Genomic DNA, 25,408 nt, shown 5'->3' on the forward strand with positions numbered 1-25,408 from the left:
TCTGTCATTTCAGGAGAGCATGTTGATCACCCACCACCTGAGCATACACTCTTTCGACTGGGCCAAAGGTGTACCTGTGGAAGTAGCAGGGAGAGGGTCCCTAAGGGATGGGGGTGGGCACAGATATTCATAGTCATCAAAACAGTAGTCATTTTCTGGTGACAATGGGAAGAAATACTCTCCCAATGACACCAACAAACACTTTTTCTTTTTCCTCCTCTTGTTCCCAAAACTTTTTCACAAATGGACCACTCAACACTCCTTGCAGGGAAAATCAGGACTCTGGGTGCAATCCCGAAGGAGGAACAATATTAATTGGGATCCACTTACATGGACGACATGAAAACACCACAGGCCCAATTCCTTCATCCTTTACTGTTCATTCTTAGGCACATCCATAACTCGAAAGAAAAATCTCTGTACAGAGAAATTGAAAAAAATAAGTTTCACCTTGGGATTCAGCAGCACCACAGTTAGTCCTTTCTCAATAGCGGTGAAAGAAACAGGTGCTCAGTAATGGAAGGTAAGTGGGAGAAAACCCCTCTCACCTGCTTACCACCAGTTAACAACCTTGTTATAAGTTTCACAGCAACCATTGAGGAATAATCCTACGTAAAAAGTGATGGTTTGTATTTCTGTAGGAACATATCAAATTAAGAGACAATCACTCATTTACAAACAAAAATCACTTGAGCACACACTATTCACACACCAATTGTACTTACAGCATGATGCAAATAAAAGACGGGACAATGCATAATAGAACAGCAATGGTTAGCTCAACTATACAGTAGACCTTGTGTGTTGTACTCATGGCACAGCCGTACTTTTCATCTGTTCTATTCTTGCTTGAGCAATTAGCTAAGTCACAGATGGTCTAACTGAAATTCAGTTTTGTTTTGCAGTCCAATATCATGCAAATCTCAATGAAATTAAAACTGTTAGTCATGACAGAATATCTCACAATTTAATTAAGTATAAATTCAGCAATATTAGTCAAAATATGTGACTCATGCATGAAAAACAAGTGGCAGCGATCTTACATACCAATCCTTTAGATCGGAGACTTGAACATATCCTCCACATCTTACTGGAGCTTAATTCCATTTACCGTCTATTCCCACCTATCTTGTTACTTCCTGAGAAACCCTCTTACTGGGGACATGCCAAAGATTCAAGTCCCTAAATCTTGGGGAATATTGGATCTTGTCCTGATTCAAATAAAACTTTGCATAAAAAATATTTAATCTACAAAAAGAACAAATCAAGTGTTTAAGAAAATACAGTACCATACAGCAACTGCTGCAAAACAGATCAATAATGAAGGAAAAGAAAATAACTGGAAAAATAACAGAATATTATTTAAGGGAAAGGAATTAAACCATTTATCTTGATCCCATTCAAAATACAGAAAATTGACACCCTAAATTTGCACTCTATAAATATATGTATACTGTTTCTATATAATGTAGGTATGTACTGACCAGTTTAAAAAAAAAAAAGGCAAGGGAAAAGTGACTACATTATAATTATAATGCCTGCTGCTTTGCAAGGTTTCAGGAGAAAACTGCTGCATCAATACATTAAAAACTTCCAAAGTACAGTATTATTGTAACAAGTCTTTACTTCTTAAAAATACAATGACTTAAATGCTAAATTGTTTTCCATTTTACAATTACCTCATATAGGATCCGGTTTTAAGGTGGTGTATTTTTAGACATGAAAGACATGGTTTCTTTGTTAAGAATTCTGTTTATACAACACAGCATTTTAAAATATAAAATGCTGTCACCACTACCCAGAGTGGCCGAAATTTGTACGGCAGGGATACTCTGTGTTTGCTGCTTCTCGTTGTTTCATCTTCATGTCATCTGCTCAACATTAGGTTCAAGAAAGCACTCGACTTCATGCCAGCCATCATTTCTTTCCCATTCGAGGACTTTTCTCAAACTGGAGTTAAAAAAAAGGGTAATAGAAACTCTCAGGGTGCATTAAATGATAATGTATTGGAAGCGTCGACAGCTCGAGAACGTTTTTTATTTTTTTTTTATTTTTGAAGAGTTACACGTGGATCTACGCCACTTGGAAGAGAAGAGGAGCATGGCTTACACCCTCCACTTCTCCTCCACATTCAGGAATATGCTTCCAACTGATGACACAAAAAAAAAAAAGAGAAAAAATTATAATCAGTATAACCTTACGAGTCATGGAATAGTTTACAGAAATTAACGTTTTATTTTTTTTTGTTTGAGTTAAAAGCAACTCAATTTTTTTCTTTTCCTTCTCTTTTTTGTCAAATTTTTCACTTTTATGTCATTTCACACTACATTGTCCCGTAAAGAATGCCCTGTACTGTCTCTCCGTTCAAGTTTGTTCAATGTGAAGTTCAGGCACTACAAATAGCAAGTAATGCCAGGTCAATACGGTGTGTAAAATGTGCAACACTGAAGTGTTAAAATACACACTGCTTTCACATCACAGTCACAGCTCAGCACTGATATATCAGTTTACTGCATATGTGGGGGTTGTTGATAGGGTGCCCGCTGCCCACCTCGGCCCCTAAAACCACCTCGTGGACCCTGGCCTCGAAAGCCCCGACCGCCACGGGGTCCATTCATTCCGCCACGCCCACCACGATAGCCACCACCGCCACCACCACCATAACCACCTCCATAACCACCACGCCCATTTTGATAACCACCATTACCCCCACCCCGATTGCCTCTGAACCCACCCCTAGCAATAAATCCTCCTCTGCTTCTTCCTCCTCGGAAGCCAGCTCGTCTGTCAAAGTCTCCATGACCATTGCTGTTGGCAGGGGGAACAGAACTTCCTTGATTATCTTCGTATTCATCCCAATTTCCAGAATCATTGACCCATTTGTCATCACCACCATTGACAGGCATCTCTTGCGTACCCCAGTTACCATCATCATGACCCTGGGAAATGCTTCCAACAGATGGGACTGAGTCTTGGGTGGGCGTTGATTGGTCAGTTGTCCATGGCCGTGCTTCTGGGTTGAATTCCACCTGACTCTGTGTTCGAGGTTGTGATGGCAATGTAAGTGTTGGCGGAGGGTTTGGAGTAGGATCAACATCAGTGTTGGCTGGATAAACCGCCGCAACACCCTGTGAGTAACCTGCTACATTAATGTTACTATAGGTTTGATTAGTAAAACTTTGAGCCGGAATATTGGATGGATGAGTGTGTTCCTGTGCAAGTGAGACCACTGGGTTAGCTGACTGAGGTGGCTGTTGTACTGGTGACAGGATTTTTTGGGATACGGATTCTGTCTTGATGCTTCCAATAGAAACTACAGCTGGATCCATATACACAGTTGGAGGTTCCTGGGCCACTTGGCTTTCCTGTAAAAAGTCAAAGCTTCCAGGTGACACTAGGTCGTTCAGAGAAATCTGCTGTAAGGCTGGTTGCACAGGAGGCTGTACAGGTGGCTGAACAGGAGGCTGCACAGGTGGTTGTACTGGGGGCTGTACAGGAGGCTGAACTGGAGGCTGTAATGTAGGCTGAACAGGTGGCTGCACAGGGGGTTGCACTGGAGGCTGTACAGGAGTCTGTTGTGGGGGTGCTGGTGGTGGAATTTGTGGTGGTGCTGCTTGATGTTCTGGCTGTGCATGAGGGGCTTGTGTGAAGAAAGATGGTGCAGGAGGTAATCCAGGAGCCTGAGGTGGGCCCCCGGGGACACCAGCTGGTGGAATCTGTGCCATGGCTGCAGCTAGTGGATCTTGTGAAGGAGAGACAATAGAAGGTTTCTCTTGAGGTACACTTGGGGGCTGCATTGGGACCACTGCTGAGGTAGAAAGACCTGGAGGTGGACCATCTGCAGCAACACTGTTGACCACTCCTTCGGCAACAACTCCAATTTCTTCCGATTCTTCACCAATAATTCCATTTGTATATTCAGGAACATCTTCCTGCAATACCAAAGAGAATAAAAATTAAAAGGAAAATTAAGAGAAGTAATTCAGAGCATACTCCTCATCATTAGTATCCAAATTAATGATGTTCCAATCAAGGCAACATAAAAGCTTTACACTACATATTCTAATGGTGTAATTATTATAAAGTTTTCTATGTAATTCTAGCTTTTTACACTACATATTCTAATGGTGTGATTATTATAAGTTTTCCATGTAATTTTGAAGCTGTAAATGCCGAGCGTACCACTGGCGCAGATGTGATGCTGATACCTCAATTTTAGTACTGTAACAATACACATAGGATTGTGTGTAATTTGGCTATTGGTCTATTGCCTTTGTGAGGTTTATGATTCACAACTAGTTCCAATGACAACAGATCGTTTATAGAGGTTCACCATTACCTGGGTACTGATTTAATATAAACCCTAGGTGAGACAACTTTGCATCCACCAGGGATGTGGATGTCACATGGCTGAAAGCTGAACCATAGTTTGTGAAAGGTTTTAAAAAGTTTTAAAAATTATGCCAAATCATCAGGGTTAATAAACTAATGTACACCAAGAATGAATGTCATACATACACTAAAAATGAAGAAACTGTGTGATGGAGAAATAAGTAGACAGCTAAAAAGGCAAGGACAAAGGAACACTGCAAAGAACATTCAGTACTTTGTTGCCGCATCTGCTACACTAGAGGTACTCCAATATGGGAAAAATCTGATGGGTCAAGGGTACGAACAGCAAAATTCTCCATACTCTAATACCTGGCAACAATAAATAAAGGGGAACTGCAAATATGGAATACAGCCTGTAGAGCTAAATAATATTTAAACAGAACTGAAACTTAAGCAATTCTTACAACTAAGCAAGCAAGGACAATTGGTTCTAACACATTACATAGTATAATCAAAATTTTTAAAGAGCCGGCCCAGATTTGTTCTCTGGGGGGAGGGGGTGGGAGATATTGGAGGAAGGCTAGCCAGGGAAGGAACCAGAGGAACTCACAAAGCACACAGTACAATCCTCAACAGGTAATCAATGGCTACGCAACAGTAATGACAAGTTCACAATACTAAAATGCCTTTTAACAGATGTCAGAACCATGAATTGAATTAAAAGTAATAAAACTATTAACAAAATTCTGTTCAGCACATCATGAGTGGCATCTTCATTTTCATTTTTACCCTCACTTATAACAACCTATAGTGTCACCACTTATCTAGAATAATTAATGTTGGGAATTATTTTTAGGATCTTTATGTTCTAAAGCATTCCTAATCACTTAATAATTTCTTTTGTGATAGTGGGCTTTTATTTATCTCTGTTGAGTGTGCACGCATGCACACAAAAGTTTTAGTTGGGGCAACCATGATCCAAAAATTTTTGTGCCTATTACAATTTTTACAAACATAAATACATTAGGCCAAGTTTTTAAAATATAGCATGAAAACACTACTTGCATGAATTGTACATTTAGTTAAAGTATCAATTCAGTAATTTACCATGAATATCCCTGGAGTCCAAATCTCATTTATAATATCTTCAACAGATAACCAGAAATACACATACAGCATATGATAGCACTGCTTTTTTGCGTAAAATCTCTCCACTTCTAGGAATGTTAATACAAGAGTGTCATGTAGTACTTCTGGTATGTAAAATTACTCTGTTGAAGCCCTCAAAATACAGTAAATAACCAATGCAGTGTGTTTGAAATTACTAACTACACACTTTCAATTCTTAAGAGTTCCTGAAATTGCTGTACAAAATACTGTTATGCAAGATGAAGAAAACATAAATATGACATTTTTATTCTAAAATAATGTTTAACACATACTTACCTGTTAGTTACATATAGCTTTAGTCTTTGACGTCACGGCAAAATTTCAAAACGCAGCGGCAGCAGTCCGAATATCGGGTGATCGCCCTTACCTGCCCTCTGTCGGGTACTAGGAACTATTCCAACATGCTTCAGAATAATTTGCCTACCTGTCCCCGTGGGGAGGAGGGTGGGCTTTTAGTATATGTAACTAACAGGTAAGTATGTGTTAAACATTATTTTAGAATAAAAATGTCATTTTTAACACATACAACTTACCTGTTAGTTACATATAGCTGATTGACACCTTTAGGAGGTGGGGCAATGACAGCTAAAAAGTTGTTGGAAACATTAAGGTTATTAATGTAGAAAATTTCTTAGTTCTCACCTGCTAAGGTAGCTGATTCCACAGTTACTGCCTCAGTAACCTGCTATCCTTAGAGCAACCGCGGGTATAATGACCTGGTCGCAGATTGCTTAAGCTGGGTATCAGTCACCTAGGACATGGCCGTGACAATACCACAAGTATGCCCCTGCTCAGGCGCAGCACAAACATCATGAATTACAAAAGGTCACCCAACACCAAAGAAAAGCATAACCATAAAAACCAAAACCAACTGTGGGGTAAAACTATCCAACACTTACCCTCACAGACAACCGTAAAAAACCTTCACACTCCAAAACAAGTAAGTAAGGTAGGTTAATCCTCCTTTACCCCTTTACCATTACCGTGCCAGATACAACAAAGGGCCCTAACGTGCTGCACTCATCAAACACTGTCTGCACTTGCAGAGATAATGCAAAGCAAATACAGACTTACATCTCAGTAGGTTGCTTGAACAATATCTTGAAGGGAGAGGTTCCTTTTAAGCGAGAGAAGTAGAGATAGCCCTCACTTCGTGAGCCTTCACTTTACACATTTTCAAATCATTCTCTGAAAATATTGGAGTGAGCTTCAGAAATCAGATCTCTAATAAAAAGGACATGGCATTCTTGGACATCGGTCTAAGAGGGTTCCTGACCAACACCATAAGGAATCTGAAGGACCCTAATATCTTTAGTCCTTCGCAAATAATATTTCAAGGCTCTGACTGGGCAGAGGAACCTCTCCTGCTCCTTACCTACCAATTCCGACAGACTCGGAATCTCAAAAGAGCGAGGCCCACGGGTGCGAAGGGTCTCGTTCTTGGCCATAAAAAACAGTTTGAAAGAACAAATTGCTTTTTGAAGCAGAGAATCTACTCTCTTATCCAAGGCGTGGATCTCACTGATTCTCTTAGCTGTAGCTAACAAAACTAAAAAGAGGGTTTTCCTCGTAAGATCTCTTAAAGCAGAATCCATAGGTTCAAATTTCTCTCAGACATAAGCCACTTCAGGACTACATCAAGATTCCACGAAACAACTTTTAGCATCTGACCTCTTAGAAGTGCCGAAGGATTTAATAAGTCCGTTATATCTTGGTTATTAGAGATATCCAAACCTCTGTGACGAAACAGTAGCCAGCATGCTCGATAACCTTTAATTGTGGATACAGAAAGGTTCTTATTCCTGAGGAACAAAAGAAAATCCGCAATCTAGTCACCGAGGTTCTGGAAGAGGAAATGTCATGATCTTTGCACCATGAACGAAACATATTCCACTTGGACTCATAGACCTTGATCGAAGATGGTCTTCTGGCTCTAGCGATGGATTGAGCTTTCTTGAAAATCCTTTGCTTCTGAGTAGGCGTTCGATAGTCTGAACGCAGTTAACCGCAGACTTGACAGGTTTTCGTGAAATCTCCTGAAGTGGGGCTGTCTGAGGTAAATCTACTCTGTTTGGAAGGCTCCTGGGAAGTCGATCAAAGAGATCCATGAGAACTGGGAACCAATCCTGGAAGGCCAGAAGGGGGCTATCAAAGTCATCCTGGTGTTGAGTGGTGCTGAAATTTCCTCAACACCACCTAACATCTTGAGCGGCGGGGAAGGCGTAAGGTCCAGACCCGACCAATTCAGTAGCATTGCGTCCGTCTGGAAGGCTGCTTGGTCCGGGACAGGAGGCAGAAGATTGGGAGCCTGTTGACGATTTGTTCGTCGCGAACAGGTCTACAGAGGTTGACCCCAAAGTCTCCACAGCGACTTGCACACTTCTTAGTGCAAAATCCACTCTGTGGACAGAACCTGGTGCTTCCTGCTCAAGGAGTCGCTCTCACGTTGAGGGCTCCCTGAATGAATCTTGTTAGGAGCAGAATCTTGTGCTTCTCTGCCCACAAAAGGAGGTCTCTTGCTACCTGCTGAGGGAGTAAGAATGAGTGCCCCTGTTTTTTTATGTAAGACAACGCTGTGGTGCTGTCTGAATGAACCAGAACTGTTTGTCCCTGTACGAATGGTAGGAAGTGTACGAGACTCAGGTGGATTGCTTTCAGCTCCTTCTTGTTGATGTGCCATTCTTTTCTGTCGCATTCCACAAACCTGAAATTTCTTTTACACCCAACGCCGCTCCCCATCCTGCTTCTCTGCAAACGAGTCTGCAAACAGTTAAGTGGTTCAGGTTTCACGGAAATAAAGAGAGACCTTTCTCTAATTTTCTTGATCTAACACCACCTTAGATCTTCCCTTGATAAGGTCCGAGATTGGAAAGGAGAAGGAGTCTGGAACGTTTTCCCTGTTCCATTGCTCCCTGAGGTAGAATGAAGGGCCTCATGAAGTCTCCCCAGGAGACAAACTTTTCTATTGACGCCAGAGTTCCCAGGAGGCTCATCCAAGCCTTTGCGAACAGGTATCCATATCCAGAAAGTTCTGGACTTTTGCGAGACAGTCCGAGATTCTTTGATCTGTGGAAAAGCCAGAAGAAAGGAACTGTTTCCAGTCTCATTCCTAAATAGATCCTGGATTGTGAGGGAGATAGGTGAGACTTCTTCCAATTGATTAGAAGTCCTAGCTTCTGTGTCAAGTCGAGAGTTACTTGCAAATCCTCCAAGCACTGAGGCTGAGACTGGGGAGCTAAGGAGCCAATCGTCGAGAGATAGAGAGAGATCTTTATTCCTCTGAGATGAAGAGCTTTGGCAACAGTGGACATAACTCTTGTGAATACTTGAGGGGCTGTGGACAGACCCGAAGCACAGAGTCCTGAACTGATAAGTCTTCTCCTGGAAAGCAGCGAAGAAACTTCCTGGGCCTTGGGATGGATCGGAATGTGAAAGAAAGCGTCTGCAGATCTATTGAGACCATCAATCCCCGGACGAAGAGAATTGAGGGCGGATTGCGTCGTCTCCATCGAGAAACTGGTTTTCTCACGAAAAGGTTGAGAGAACTCACGTCCAGGACTGGTCTCCAGCCGCCTGAGGCCTTTGGAACAAGAAAAAAGGCGGTTGTAAAGCCTGGAGAGTTGACTTCTTCCACGATCTCTATCGCTCCTTTTAAAGCATGGAGTCTACTTCAAGACTCAGAACCGAGCATTTTCCTAAGTTGCTGGAATATGCTGTCAAAGCTAAAAGGTTCTGTTGCAAGAAGGGGCCTCTTGAGGAAGGGGATAGAATATCCTTCCTTTAACGGACGTGGTCCACTGGTCGCTCCGATCTCCTCCCAAATTTGCCAGAACTGCTGAAGTCTGGCTCCGACTAGTGCATGGAGGACATGCAGATCACTTTTTACTTGAGGTTTGATAGTCTTGGAGACAAATCTTGCTTTGCCCGGAGACTTGAGATACTGTAATGGTGAGGGCCTGCCACGAAAGGGCCTATCTTGATTAACTAGAGGGCGAGTTTGCTGGTAGAGAAGGTTGAGGAGCTTTTGGTTTCCGAGGTGGATTAAGCCAAAAGGTCCTGTGGACTTCTGAGTAAGGGATTTCACACTTGGCCACAAGTTCTTGAGGGAAAAGGTACTTCTTATCCAGAGGTGCGAAAAAGAAGAGCCGATCTTTGAGTCTAGAAACTCCACGGCGACAAAGAGCACCAAAGTTGTCGCTTCTTAAGAACTCCTAACGTGAAGATGGAGGCTAACTCAGACGCACTGTGCAAATCCGATCCCTTTATCTAAGCAGGACATAACAGAAGAGAAATCATCGAAATCGCTTCGGAAAGACCAAAGACTTTACCTTCCTACCCAAAGCGCCAATAGTCCAGTCCATAAAACTGATGACTTCCAAAACTCTGAAAAACGTTCTTCAAAGGTGGTCCAACTCTGAAGGAGAAGAAAAAATCAAGGCCGGTTCATCGCAGAACGAGCGAGTAGAGTCAACGAGACTGGAGAAGTCTCCTGAGAGGCAGAAGCTCCCAGAGAGAAAAACTTCCCCAGTGTCGTAGCAAGCCTTCGCCTTAGTAGAAAGCTTGGAAGGAGGGAAGCAGAAAGTGGTTTTCCCCTGATCACGTTTGTCTTCCAACCAGGAGTTCATTTTCTTTAATGCCTTTTTGGCTGAAATAGAAAGCACTAACTTCATAAAGGAAGAGGTAGGAGGCTTGAGTCTCTTGCGTGAGAGAGAGGAAGCGGGCCATGGAGTGCAAAATCCTCAGGAAAATTATCAATAAAGAAGCCAAGAAGCTTCTTATAATCAGCGAGAGAGTCTGGTTCGTCTGAAACTCTTCACAACTTCTTCCTCAGACGAAATAGGAGAAAAAACCTTCCGCTTGCACATACACATCTTGTGAAGGAGGAGTAGGAGCCTGAATAAGAGCTTGAGGAGGAGCCTGAGCCTGAGTAGGCGCCACAAGAGAGCCTGAAATGGCGCCACAAGAGGAGCCTGCGCCACAAGAGGAGCCTGAACTGGCGCCACAAAGGAGCCTGGGATGGCGCCTCACCTGGCGCCCTGAGCGCAGGCCTGAGAGGCGCTAAATCTTGAGGGGAGCGCCTGAGCCTGACTGAGGCGTGCGAGCCTGATCCTGAACCAAGGAGGATCAAGAGACACAGATCGAGGAGGAGCTTTCGTGCTGGGCGCTCCGAGAGCTCGAGATGAAGGAGGAGGCATCAAATACACTTCAGAAGGCTTAGCTGGAGAAGAACCAGGCCTTCCGAGCCCGCCAAGAATGCTTCCAATTTTCTTGTGCATCGCTCGAAGAAAGTCATGAGTAGACGAGGATCCAACTGGGAACGATGATCAGTAGAGCCAGGATCGTGATGAGGAAGAGGCGCAGAAGCCACAATAGGCTTACGTGAAACCAAAGGGAGAAACACCGGGAACGCTGGGCAACACCGAAAGGAAGTCTTATACCTCTTGCGCACATGAGCCTTGCGCCTGGGAGAAGACTCTTCTGGCGACGAAAATCTCTCCGGACTCTCCCAAAAACTACAGGAAGGCTGCGATAAGCGAAATGGCTTCTTCTTCTGAACCGCTGAAGGCGAAGATTCCTGGACCTCTTCAATGGTCTAGACGTCGTGAAATCTCAGCCTCTGTGGCGAATCACTGGAGCTTGAAGAAAGACACTTCCTTGAGTCGCCTTTCCAACGGCGCTCTGAAACAGCCTGGGAAACAACAGGGACTGTTCGAGGGGGCGGCTGCTCGTGAGCAGACCCCACTCGCCTCCCTTGGACTTTCAGCATGTCTTCTCCCAGGAGCAGGGCTTGACAGAGGCTTAGGTCTAGGAGAACAGTAGGCCGAAAGCAACCACCTCTCCACTACACTAACACTTTGCACTGCACTTAAATTATTCACAATATTTTGGAAAGAATCCATACGCTCATGAAGGGATTTCACATTAACGCCAATATCCTCCATGGCGCCCACAATAAGTTAAATCTGGCGTCCATCTGGACTTGATACTCAGACACGTGCGGGTTCAGGGATATCAGAGTCAGGAATAGGAATATTAGTAGCCACGGGGATATTAATAGAAGTTTCTGCATAGCTAAGGAGATTCCAGTTTCTGAGAGAGAGAAGAAGAACTTCTAGCTAAAGCTTTCCTGGCTCTTATCTTTCTCAAGCTTCTTTACATACTTAGATAGAGCCTTCCAATCTTTTTCAGACATACTGACACATTCATCACACTTCCTCTCATATGAACATTCCTGACCTCTACAAGCCACACAAATTGAATGAGGATCAAGACTAGCCTTGACCAACCTCGTCTTACAGCCTTTGCTGCAAACCCTAAAGGTATAAGACCCAGAATCTGACATAATTATCAGAAAACCTGACTAAATAGGTGACAAAAATAACTGGCAAAACCGCAAACCAACAAAAGAGTACTTCACCAAGTGAAAACAGCTCGATGTAGGCAGATACAATGAAATTTCGCTCGAGTACCGACAACAATGTCGCGTGGCGGCAAAAATTATTCTGAAGCATGTTGGAATAGTTCCTAGTACCCCGACAGAGGGCAGGTAAGGGCGATCACCCGATATTCGGACTGGCGCTGCCGCGCGTTTTGAAATTTTGCCGTGACGTCAAAGACTAAAGCTATATGTAACTAACAGGTAAGTTGTATGTGTTAAAGCTTAATTTCAACAAGACACATCTATATTCATAGCAGTCAATGCCTTCCTTACAGTGTACTCAACAGTAATTATTTAAGAGGACTATTATTAACTCTGTTCTATGGTAACTAAACCAGACTAGTCATTTACTTACTCATATATTATAATTCGTGAAAAAATACCAAAAGTACGTTTCTATACCAAGAGCATGTTTCTTAAACATCTCCCATCTACACCTCAGCATCAATTAGTTTTGCCTCCATGTTGAAAAAATGTTACTAGATCAAAAGAACAATACTACATATAAATAATAGAGACTAAAATATGGGAAATGATGGTGATACATAAGTGTTTCAAAAATTACTACTACCTAATAGCACTGCACACACCACAAATTTGAACCAAAAATTACATTATCAATTACCGGTAAGGACTCTACATTTTCTTCATCCACAACTTCAGGTTCTTTCACTTCTGGGTAAGAGCAACTGGCAATTTCATCCACAATGTTCATCAGAGTTTTGTACGTGGTGCCAGCAACTTCACTGTTCTTTCCTTCCAGCAAAAAGGACATGTGCTCTGCGGCATTCCGCAACTCTTTCTGAAAGGGAAAATTTGCTGACTCAGTATGCTTCACAATTTCAAATTAAACCTCGGTTAATATATACCCATAAGTACTTACTTACCCCATGAATTCTAAAGGCATGGACAAAAATTATTTCTGCCTACTGCTTCTAAAACATACAAATGCCATAAAGTCCAGAATAATTTAGGTTTCAAATACTAAATGATACTCTTAAGACAATATTTCCAAAATGACATTAAAAGGGGACAATAATTGAAGGTAATTCTAGAACAGTATATACAAAACAACCCCAAGCAAAAATTTTCTACAAAAAGGAATACAATCAGCACATAAGGCACCTGCAAAATCATTTCAACTTTTTTTTATTTTACCATTAAAAATTATAACCAAAGACATTTCTTTTTACTGGCCCTACCCAGGGAAAATATACAGGTAGAGTAGTCCTCGCGTTACGATGTCTTGAGTTGTGATATTTTGACTCGATGTTTTGAGTTGTTATATTTCGAAGTTACTATGGCGGTAACAGAGGAAGAACTCTGCTGTTTGGTCAAGAGGGAACACTGGATCCAGCTTTCCTGCTTAAGCAGACACGTTCAGACTGAGGCCTAATCAAATAGACTACCATAAAGCTAGGGTCGAGCAGTATTAGAGCCATAAGAGAAAGGCTTAGCTGTTCCAAAGCAAAACTGAAGGTTCCGTTCTTCTTGAGGACCAAGTCCTGGTCATTGTCCCGGTTCTTCAAATGGGATCCTTTGACCTAGATCTGAGGTGCTGAGCAGAAGACTAGAACTAAGCTTAGCAGGAGGAGGAATTCCCTTGCACAAGTCATGTTCAGCCAGCCACCACTGGAAATCTGACTAAAGAAACCTGGGCCAAGACACAACACGGAGGTGTCCGACTGTGTTTCCCTGTCCCAGTACAGGTTACTGTCAAGAGCCTTCGAGCCCCTTTTCTTTGAAGATAATGGAGAAGTCAGTCGACATATAAAGCCTGAAGTAATGCCCAGGCAGAAGGGCAGTCAAATGCAGGAAGAGCTAGGAATCGGGAAGCTCGAAGCACAGACTCCCAATTGGGAAGCCCTGTCCCGAAAGGCGAAACTGCATATCCAAGCTCCTATCCAATTGCCCTGGAGAATGGGTGAAAGAACTATCTGGGTCACTTCCCTCTTGACCTTCATCTACTGTCTAAGAGAGAGACACGAGGAACCGTGGTCATGCAGCTCATCGTCAGGAGCTGAGTACCACAAAAGTGTGAGAGCTCCAAAACTAGTGTCGGAACGGCGTCACTTGGGAGCGACAGCCCATTGCAACTGTGTGAATCTCACAGTAGAAGAGAGCACCAGAGATCTTCTTCTAGAGAACACAAAACAAGAGCGGAAAAAATTCTAAATCCATAAATGTCCAAGTCCATACATGACAGGGCACGGAAACAATCCAAGGCGCAGAGCCACTGGCACTGGGTGCTCTAACACTGGACAATCGGACACTAGACTTAGGTGGACAGTGTAACAGGCCCAACAAATTACTAATTGGTGCTGAATGGTCTCCAACGAAGCATAAGAGTGGATGAAACCGACAAAGAAAACTTAAGAGGTAGTCTATAGTCTAGAGCGTGGTGTTAGATAACTGACAGCTTGCTCAAAACGGACAGGAGGAGGAGTGGACACAGAATGCAGGTGGATGTGCAAACGTGAGCTCACACACTGGACACTCAGACACGAACACTGGGTGCTAGGATAGTAGTCGCTCAACCACTGTGCCCTCAGACACTGAACCTCAGAGGCCACTGAGCACTCGGAAAATAGGACACACACGCACTCGGAAGTTGGGTGCTCAAGTTGGGGGCTTGGAACTTGGAACTCGGGAGCTTGGGACTCGGAATCTGGGAGCTCAGAAGTTGGGAGCTTGGATTTGGGCACTTGGAAGTTGGGAGCTCGGAACTAGGTAGCTCGGAACTTGGGCACTCTCTGACTATCCAAACTCGGAGAGCAGTGACGACAACTACTGGTGCACCAAAACTGGGATATATTTCTTTACAACGGCTGAGATAAATCCAAAAAATGCCATTGGCATCACTAGTTTGCAGTGTGATCCAAAACTAACCACACTGGGATCCCAAAGGTGTCAATGGAGCCTCTTTGTTCACGCTCGGATCCTTATCTTGTTTACACTGGGATCTGTAAACCGAAAAAATGCCATCGACACCACTACGGCCAAGGCAAGCACATCTTTATGGACGCCTTTACAATGGCTGTCAGTCGAGACCTGCAGACAACAGGCTCGACTGAGGACTAATTATCCGGGGGGGGGGGACCCTTTCGGACTCCCATGGACCAACAGTGTGCCTCCTCCCAGGATTAGGGGTCTGACAGGAACTGGGTTTATGAGATCCAATAGCGCCGGATAGCCACCTCCTCCACTACACATCCAACAAGACGCCTTTCCCGAGGCTGTCTGCCGATACCTGGGACCGCAACAGACTTGACTGAGGGGGCAACTACCCGTGTGGAACCTCCTGACCTCCCTTGGACTTCCAGTTTGCCTCCTCCCAGGAATTATGGGGAGTTTGACAGGGACCTTCTGTCTAGGAGCATTGGGTACACTTCACTATAACAAGGTTAACATCTATTAACCAAGACATAAGACTGGCAAAGGCATGGAAAGGGAAGCAAGGGAACCAGGTGCGGGAGCAAGTGGTAAGATGACTTGTAGGAGAGAATTGGCGCCAGGGCGCTAGCACTGGTGCCGAGCACGAGAGAGGGTGCTGGGGGTCAAGCTGGCGCCCAAGATCGGTGCCAGCGAGCTAGTATGTTCGTAGCGCGAGCTGGTTCTTGGCTGTTGAGAACGTCAACTCGTAGCCGCCAACAAAAACCCTCAATTCTCTCCTTACTACTTTCAGCCTAACACTCAGTTGTGCAAAGGAAGGTGTGACGGTTATTTACCGGCGACTTCCAGGAAGCATAGGTTCAGTAAATAAATCATAATTGCAAAAGTTACAGGCCTAATGAGATTGCAAAATACCCAAGAACTATTTTCAAAGCAACTATCGGTGGTTGCACGAAGCATATGGCGGACAAACAAATCATAAATTGCGAAAATCATGGCCTAAAGAAAGGTAATAATGGAATGTCGTAACATCTGAAAAATACTTCAAAGCAAAACCATTATTGGCATCTCACAGTAGCCTATGGTCGGTAAACAATTCACGAACTGCAAAAGCTTATGTCTAATGAAAAGGCATAATATATGCAGATTACTTTATAATGAAATGCCATAACAACCGAGGATTACTTTTACGGCAAAACTATTACCTATGGCTCGCTAGTATATAAAAGCCGTAACACAATTCATAAGTTGCAAAGGTTATGGCCTAATGAAAAGCCTGACATAAACCAATTATTTTATAATAGTGTCTGGACAAATTACTTTATAATGGAGTGTCGTAACACTCAAGATTTACTTTTTAAAAACAAAAACTATTATCAGCGGCTTGCTAGTAGTTTATAGCTGGAAAACAAAAGTTACGGTCTAATCAAATGCGTAACTTACAATTTACTTTTATAATGGAATGTCGAAACATCCGAGACTTACTTTTAAAGCAAAACTATTATTGGTGCTGCCAGAAGCCTAACCAGTAAACAAACTATAACTGCAAATGGCGTCGTTTACCAGCAGCTTGATGATGATTGAATCAATATAAACCAAAATAAGAAAAAACTCACCCTGAAAGATTTCAGCTTGAGGCTACAGTCTACATGTTCCGATGGTTGATTTAAAGAATCCTCCATCAGAATCCAGTAAAATAACCAGAAAATAGTGAAAAAAAGCTACCGCCAGACCAGGTGTTGCCACCACGGACAGCAAGAAAAGAATGAGAATTGTTTGATAGGTCGTTCCAATATTCCATCAGTGGGATGGGCTGATCACCTACACAAACTATATTGAAGCGCTACCCACAAAATTTTGAATCTAAGCTGCAGTTAAAAGTGGAAACTATAGCTATGTAATTACTCGGTAAGTTATATATTTGCGTGTATAAGACGACCTTTAGATAAGACGAGGTATAAAATTATGACATTTTCAGGAATTTATCTCATACCTGCAGTATAAGACAACTGCTAAATTGCAAAACCATCTGTGTACAGGCTTGGAATTTATCTCATACCTGCAGTATAAGACAACTGCTAAATTGCAAAACCATCTGTGTACAGGCTTGGAATTTATCTCATACCTGCAGTATAAGACAACTGCTAAATTGCAAAACCATCTGTGTACAGGCTTGCATTTGGAACAACAGGTATCTTATGAAATATTGGTTATGTAAAGATGATGTTATTACAATTGCTGTTTTACTTACTGTATCCTGAGAAATTCAAAATACCATATATACTCACGTATCATGCAACTTTCAAGAACTAATTTTGAAGTTAATTTAAGGGGGTCGCATCATACACGAAATATAAAATTAGCCTATATAATATTCACATAATACTATTGTATTATAAAATACAAAATAACGAATATGCATCTTTTCTATGGACCTTTTAACAATTTACACTTTACTTCACTGTATCCGGTAATATTGTATGTACTGTATTCGCATACTACTAACTGTATTATAAAATATAAACATAGCGATCATGCGCCATTTGCATTGTTTAGGTTTTCGTGAACTTGGACAACGATACCTTCCTGGAATATTTGTTTCGGCATCAATTGAATTTCCGTTTAAAGATAACCATGGGGAAGGTTTCATCGCATTTGCCACACACTTTAAAACAGTAAAACATGTTCTTTCATGCCAAGTAGTTTTGATTAAAATACTTTCTCTCCAATATTATTTACGGCCAAGTTTGATGGCATATCGAAATTTACGAGTTTCATCCATGTTGCTGATGCACAATAATTTATAGTCATTAATGCCTGAACACTTGTTTGTTTTCTCAGCTTCAGCTACAACTTGCAGCTTAAATTTAGCAGTATATTTCCTTGCGATCCTTTCTCCATAGTGAATAAGGGTATAATGTAAAATATATATGAATAAGGGTATAATGTAAAATATATACGAGTCCCATTCTACTTAACGTCATTTGTAACATAACTACAGTACAGTAATTGTTTACTATTGTACGACGGTTGAAATGAAAGCAAAACAGATGTTGTTATCCAATTCAGTTGTTCATAGCCATGGCTTAGACCATGTTCATAGCAAAACAGTTGTTTCTCGTTCGGTTGTTTATGGCTGTAAAGTACTCAATTACTCAACGAGTACAGTATAATGTAACTAACGATACTTTTATCATTCGCTTTTACTTTTTTAACATATTTAACTAGAAGATGGGATAAAGAGATGGAGTAAAAGAGGTTAGTCTGTAGTAACCTGGTCTCTCTCTCTCAAAAAAAAAGGAACTAACATGATACACGAGATACATAAAATATTTTTTTATGGGTGAAAATTTGGGGGCCGCACGACGAGTGCGATCACGCATTAACCAGTATTAAATGGCAAATAGAATAAAGTCGATTCTGTCATGTTTTTCCTACACACGTTACCTAAAAGGGAAACATTTTGTTTGTTTCATTGCCAATCACAAGCAACCCCTAACAACAATATGATAAAGTACGATAATTATCATACATAATTTTTGTTCGTATACTGAATTGTTCTCACCTGTTACAAACAGCCTGAATTTTTAACGAATAATGAATATTAAGTTATCCTATATGTTATTACTATCAGTTACAAACAGCCTGAATTTTTAACGAATAACGAATATTAAGTTATCCTAAATGTTATTACTGGATATTAAGTTATCCTAAATATTATTACTATCGTAATTACACTATGTTCCTGAAAGATAAGGTTGCTATGAGCGCAACCATAATTCGATGTTTACATTTTGTCTGCTGGCCTCGCATAGATAAAAGTTGATTTCATTGATAAGGAATTATTCCTCGAATGGGCTATTTATTATGAAGATATGCCAATAATATATAAGGTAAATATGGTTACAGTTTATTTCATAATGTGAATCTTTTCATATATGTCGGTGGTTATCCCACTGAGAACACTTAACATTCAAGGTTTGATTTTTAGAATGGTAGTGTAAGATGACCCCCAATTTTTGGGGGTGAATTGTATGATTTAAAGGTCATCTTATACATGGAAACATACTGTACTTATATAAAAGTGTTAATTAGATCCTTAAACCCATCCAAGCACTAAATGCTTGAAAACTGATACCAACCTTAAAACTACTGTATTTAAAAAATGACATTTTTTCATTAATAAGCTTCTAACTAGCCAGTCAATACTCATATTCCACATATTTTCTGCAACACCCACAAATGTTCCTTTAAAAACTTCAAAATTAAAATTCCTAATTACTTGAAACTCCTGTGCATCTTGGCCCTCTGTTCGAGTAGGTGTAACAAGTTTGAAAAGGGTATCCAGGTGTTCTAAGTGCTCAGGAGGTATGACAACTGCACCATTGGTCCCAGCTAAGAAATCTGCCCGAACTTCATCTTGACCCATGAGCTGGAGAACATCCTGAAAACGTACATCAAAATGCTGCATAATCCACCACAATCTGGAGTACTATATCTACTCAATGAATCAATTTTATTACCAAACAAATCATTATTTCTACAAAATATAGTGGCCTTTGACCTGCATGGAAACAAATGACAATGCTCACCTGAATTTTGAAGATTTCCTTGATACGATTGATCTCTTCATTCTGTTTCTCCACAGCCTCATGCTTCATTTGCTTTTTCAAAAGTTTGTTGTGTTCCGCAATGACCGCTGTAAAATTTTGACTCATGTCCCTCATTAATTCGAGGTTGGAGATTACACAATCAAAGCTCGCAACTGCTTGCCGCTGATCTTCAATGAGCTCCTTCCCATCCTTTAGAGCCAAACGGTACTGTTCTAGTTTGTTCTGTAAGAAAAAAGTAGTCTATAAAATTAACTGTGTAACTATAAATAGTGAACATAACCACTTTTAATTTTCAAATGAATGTGCCCGCATAAAATCTATGGAGTATTTACTGACTGGCCCCTCCACTGCTACACCTAACTTTTAAAATTTATGCATTCGTTGGATAAAAAACAAAAAAAAAAAACAACCAACTGATTCTGTCTGGTAGTGAAGCGGACAATAAAAAAATCAATAAAACAAGGATAGCCTCAGCAACATACCCACAGCTCTCACCACTGTATTATTCGGGGCTATAAGAGAGGTCATGAATTACTTGATATGCAAAGTATAACTTTGCTATTTATGGCAAGCCTCCTGCAATGACTGTTAACTATAAAAATGTTTTCACTCACACATACTTCACATACTTTTTTTGCTAGTTTTGCTACCATTATAACATTAAAATGTGCCCTGCCAAATATAAGTAAGGCATCTGAAATCGATATGATCTTGGAAGGTTATCATCATCCCCCAAAGATCGTACACTGCATAATTAGGACAATTCTTGGAAACATTCAAATATCATAATGTAGCAATTCCTTGACAAGAACTACAAGATTTTAAACAGTTATCAATTGCATACGGGCTATTTTTGCACCTAACAAAACAATTCTCAAAAACACTGCCTCTACTGTATTGGGCTATGACAAATAAGAAATTCTGGTACTACTATAGCATGATATCTACTGAGCTATTCATGGCCTACCAAAAATTAGGATACTATCTACCAAACAACCCAATTAGGCCTACAGCAATTACCTGCTCAAACTATATACAAAACTATTTGATCACCTAAGGGCTAGCACTAAACACTGCGAAACAGTGACTCACTACACTGTTTCGTCGTGTTTAGTACTAGCCCCTGAGGAGTCAAATGTAGAAAATGGATGGTTGATATACTATAGTAGCATCAAAATTCTCTTGGGAGAATCTGCATGTTACTGTATTTTGAGTAAATGAGAATATGTTGTTCATCTAACTGAGGGAAAATTATGGTTACAAATAAACTACTAAAGGTCAATTAGTAAGTTTGATAAGCTGGAAACAACTTTTAGGAATATATTATGCATATAATGTGTATTACTCAAAGGTTACCTTGACTTTGTACATGGTATCAAGTAAATTTACTAAACTATGTATATACATTGTCATATTAGTAAATTGCATATCCATTAGCTTGTCATTAACTAAACAAACAACAACTTGATCCATACCAGATGGGTAAATACCGTACTAAGTGAAATTGACTTGATCCATACAAGTTGGGCAATTAACACCCATTAGAGTGGAGCTACTCTAGATTACATTTAATACATATAAAAGACAACCACAACAACAGGCCTAACAGCTAACTAAATGCATTTCTACCCCCAAACCCAAAACAAACTACAGAAGGGTACCGTATACAATCAACCCCCGGGATTCATAGAGGATGGATATCACAACCACCCCCGCAAAAAGCTAGAATCTGCAAATGCTTGACACCCCTCTAAAAACGCTTGTAACTGCCTATTTTGTTAGTTCAAACAACAAAAAATCCCTCTAAAAATTCTTATGCCTGACTATTTTAATAATTTTATCATCAAAAATGTATATCACAAAAATATGAAAATATGGTACAGTAACTACTGAATATTACTCTATGAAAAATTCCACAAATAGGCGAATTTTCCTCAAACGTGGACATACATTCCAGAGAAAAATCCACGAATAGGTGAAGCCGCAAATCCAGAACAGCAAATAGGCTTTGTCCACTGTATTAATAAGATCTGTCCAGTAAAAATATCGGACCATGTCAAGATTAGCGAACCCCCTCACAGCAGGGTTCACTATTCTTTAAAAGATTATTGGGTTCGTTATTCTTTACAAGAGAATAATCATGTTCGCTGTTCTACACATGAACACTTTGGTACCAGGCATTTGATCACCCAGGGGCTAGTAACAAACAAGGCGAAATACATTCGACCACCCAGGGGCTAGTACTAAACGTGGTGAAACAGCGTAGATGAATCACTGTTTCGCCATGTTAAGTACTAGGCCTCGTGTGGAACTGGAGTTCGGACCAGAAAGGGTTGGCCATTCTTTTCATGGGGATCACTGGGTTCACTATTCTTGACATGGAGATGTTGGGTTCGCTAATCTTGACATGATCCAAAATATCCTACCTGGTTTCATAATACCATATCCCTATGGTTCTCCTTCTCCCTTTAGTTGATGGGCATTGTGCATGTAACAATATGGCCTACGCCTAGAACACTAGCATGGGCTAATTTTGAAGGATTTATTAACTTTAAGAAATCACTATTAAAGGAATGAAAGGCTAAGAAATACTAGGGTAGGCTAGTTACCTTCAACCAGAATCACCACCACCTTTTAGATTAAAGCTGACCATATGCCACCAAAGGGCCTTGCTTTATGGTGGAAACCAAAAACAATCAAATGAGAACTGTGTATTTCTGCACGTAGCCATACAACTTAATAATTTAACTGGCTGCATAACTCGCAAGCAAATGTATAACACAAGCAACTACAGTAGATATTAAGATTAAGGAAGTTTGGTTACAGTGTCACTGCATGTTTGACAGATACTTCCATCAGATTTGTGCGATTCTCCTCGTAATTACACACACACCCTATTAATCTTATGCTGAAAGTCTTTTCGTTGAAACTATAACAGCAACTACACTGTATATAAACCATACACACCAATTGTACAGCCTATCAATTCGGTTCTTAAGAGGCCTTGGCTACAGCAATGAGGGCCAGTTTGCAGAAATACAGGAGCGAGCTCTCACTACTTCCAGCGGAAGCTTAGTCCATGTCTCCAATTTTTAGTGTTACTAGGGGGGGTCCAGGGGGATACAAACCCCCAGCCAGGTCAGGGCACGGCACCCTAAGTTAGGTTAGGATGGTAAGGTCTGGTTAGGTCAGGACCCGGCACTCTTGGAAAGGTAAGGTTAGTTTTTGCTGGTGGAAACAGTGTTTGTCGCTCTAAACTGCCTCACAATGAGTTATAGGTGCAACACTCCGACTTGAAACTGTGCTCTCTACTGTATAAGAAAAACCATTTTCTTCGTCTGGTCTGCATTTAATTGCTGAAGGATGCATCTATGTATGGTGTATCTGTAAAATTTACAGCACTCTCTGTCCTGTGTACGGTCATACAGACTAAGGACTCAGCATTCTTGGTTCGCCGCTAAAGACTCTGTTCTAATGTCAAGACTACATTAGGCTGTAGCCCTGTTATAACAAGGTTCTTATTCAGCACTTTTTTTTATTACTTTTTCACTTTTAACCTTATACCAATATTAAAATATGATCTAGGAACATTTTAGTAAATACTACCCTTTTCTTGCATGACAAATTTGTTGGAAATGTTACCAAGATCCTGCATTAGGATTCAAAAATTTACTAATGATTAAATATGTCACCAGGCTATTTAGGAGACCTCTCCATGCACTTTTTTTTTTTTTAATGTGCTGCCCTCTGTCTACCTCCTCCATAAGTACAAGTTAAGTATACCTTAGTTTTACCATAAGTACAAGCAACTAACAATCTTAGTACAAGCAACTAACAAAGTACAAGGAACTTACAATCTATGTGAATGATTTTTCAATGTTTTTCTTGGTTTAACCAATAACAAGATTCTTTTTTATGCTTAGTCAGGTAGGTGGTACTGTATTAGTTTCTAACAAAATCATGACAAACGTCTCTTTATATTTTGGTGATATTTCATGAACTTTCAATAACAGAACAGAGATATTTCTTAAATTTATTTACATAAGTTTAACAGCAATGTATTTATGCTGGAAACTATTTAGGAACAAAATGACTGGCCTATTCAGAGGAGTTGGGGGTGTCCAGGTTTTGGAAACTGTGATTAGCCTATTGGTTAGGAGCAAAATGAATAAAGCAGGTAAAATAAACTACAACCACTTAGCCTAAATAGGACTGGGAGGGATATGGGCCCAGGATTGGGAAGTGGGGAGTTAGGGGTACCATGGCTGGTAGGACTTGGTGCACAGAACCTAAGTTGGGTTAGACCAAGATATATCAATGAGAGCCACTTGAGATTGAAGAACACAGGTTCTGCCAACGAAAAAGCACCTAACCATATGTTACCTTCCTAACCTGACTTGGGGCACTGTGCCCTGACCTGACAAGGGCCTTTGCCCCTCCCCCCTAAACCCCCTTAAGTAAAACTGAGCATCAGAACCATGGACCAAGCTTCTGCTCGGAGTCAGTGTTAGAACTTGATCCTGTCGCTCTGAAAACTACTATTTTTCCTACTCTCAACTTCGCTGGTTTCCTAGGCCAGTTTTGTTAGTAGGGGGGAGGGGGATCTATCTGTAAAACTACTGATTTCCAACAGAATTTTCTCATTTCAAGTGTAGCATATATGTATTTTATGCCCTAATCTTTCTTTTATAACTAAAATCATGTGCAATCTATAAAATACCCATTCTGTGGGTTACACCTGGCACAGAGGACACAGGCCTAGTCTAAACCTAAAAAAAAAAAAAAAAAAAAAGCTGGTATAAGAGATGCAAATATCATAAATATGGTAACCAAACCAAGGCCTACACTATAAGCTCTACATATGTTACCCTGGGCTGTACAAGAATCGAGCCTGATATAAATTTACAAAGGATACCCCTAATAGAGGAAAAAATTAGCCCTTACGAAAATCCAACGGATATGAGGTACTTACGCTTTGCTGTAAATACTCGTATAAAAAAAATGCCCAAAGTACAAAAAAGCCTCTTAAACACAAAGGGATTTGGCCTACCGGTTAAACCGGAGATCAAGAGATAGCTTGGATCCTAAGCCTAAAAGCCCCAATCGTTTAGGCTTCCTTACTGCTAGTTCGAAGAGTACAGCCTTCATTAAGCGGAAACTGTCATACAATGGCCACGTAGCAAGCTGCCTGTGCGAGCACGGCCACGGGAACAATAAATGGGTGTTTTATTTAATAATCTTTGTTTTCCGCACGTCTGCCCTGTTCCCCCTCTTCAAAAAGCACATTTCCGAACCATATTAAAACGAGCCTAAAACCTGACGTCATCTTTGCCAGATCGCTACGATAAATGGCTTAAACGCCTGCCACCTCTTCGCGTCCCATTAACTACAAAGGAGGAAATAATGCCCATGGAAACGTCAAAATGCCTGACAGGCGGCCGTAGTTGGCATAAAAGCACATGGCAAGAAGTACAAGTTAAACATGGCCGTCGCTTTGTTTGCTAGTGACGAAACCCCGACCGCGAAGGAGGCCCTCGCATTTCCTCGCCCATTTCGACTTACCTTTCTCTTCTCGAGGTTTCTTATCTTCTTTTCCACAAGGTTCAGGACTTTGTGTAAAGGATCAAGGGTCTCTTGAGACCCTTGACTTTCCCGATCTAACGTTACGGAGGCGGTGGGCATTCTTTACGGTCAACTTCACTTCTGAATTTTCTCTTACGCACTGCAACCCTACCGACTATGCCGTTGCTGGAACCGTGTTTCCATTTGCTGTTTTACTGAGTTTTCTTCTAAAATTGCTTCTTTGTCTGTATTAAACACTTTCCTATTTCATTCAATACTTTAATTTATTTTTTATTTGTGACATAAGGCATATTTTGTTCATCATGCATCGTTGCGGGGCTATTTAGGAGGCCATAGCGCTTGTCTTCGGATTAACTACGTAAGCGGGCCATTTAAAATT

The 25,408-nt window shown here is 41.0% G+C and overlaps 1 protein-coding gene across 2 annotated transcripts; it reads right to left on the minus strand.

Moving 5' to 3' along the window:
* Window positions 1-1,344: 1,344 nt before the first annotated feature.
* LOC136841550 (caprin-1-like) lies at window positions 1,345-25,205 on the minus strand. 2 transcript variants are annotated; one of them, XM_067108525.1, is made up of 5 exons: window positions 25,009-25,205; window positions 19,426-19,668; window positions 19,116-19,277; window positions 12,567-12,743; window positions 1,345-3,932 (listed from the first exon to the last, which is right to left on the minus strand). In XM_067108525.1, exons 1-5 carry the CDS (start codon window positions 25,126-25,128, stop codon window positions 2,508-2,510), a joined length of 2,127 nt encoding a protein of 708 aa, XP_066964626.1. In that variant the 5' UTR covers window positions 25,129-25,205; the 3' UTR covers window positions 1,345-2,507. The 2 variants fall into 2 exon arrangements, with proteins under 2 accessions (XP_066964626.1, XP_066964627.1); XM_067108526.1 differs by lacking the exon at window positions 25,009-25,205 and adding an exon at window positions 24,497-24,946.
* Window positions 25,206-25,408: the final 203 nt, after the last annotated feature.

This window comes from Macrobrachium rosenbergii, chromosome 9, assembly GCF_040412425.1.
Source record: "Macrobrachium rosenbergii isolate ZJJX-2024 chromosome 9, ASM4041242v1, whole genome shotgun sequence".
Taxonomy (NCBI): Eukaryota; Metazoa; Arthropoda; class Malacostraca; order Decapoda; family Palaemonidae; genus Macrobrachium; species Macrobrachium rosenbergii.

Bases quoted from the DNA above. Each gene is read 5' to 3' on its own strand.
- LOC136841550 (XM_067108525.1), bottom strand. From the start codon at position 25,128: ATGCCCACCGCCTCCGTAACGTTAGATCGGGAAAGTCAAGGGTCTCAA. The intron at 12,744-19,115 runs GTAATTAGGAAT...TTTCCCTTTCAG, and splicing joins AAGATGCACAGGAGTTTCAA to AAAGAGTTGCGGAATGCCGC. The intron at 3,933-12,566 runs GTAATTGATAAT...TTGGTATTGCAG, and splicing joins AAAATGTAGAGTCCTTACCG to GAAGATGTTCCTGAATATAC.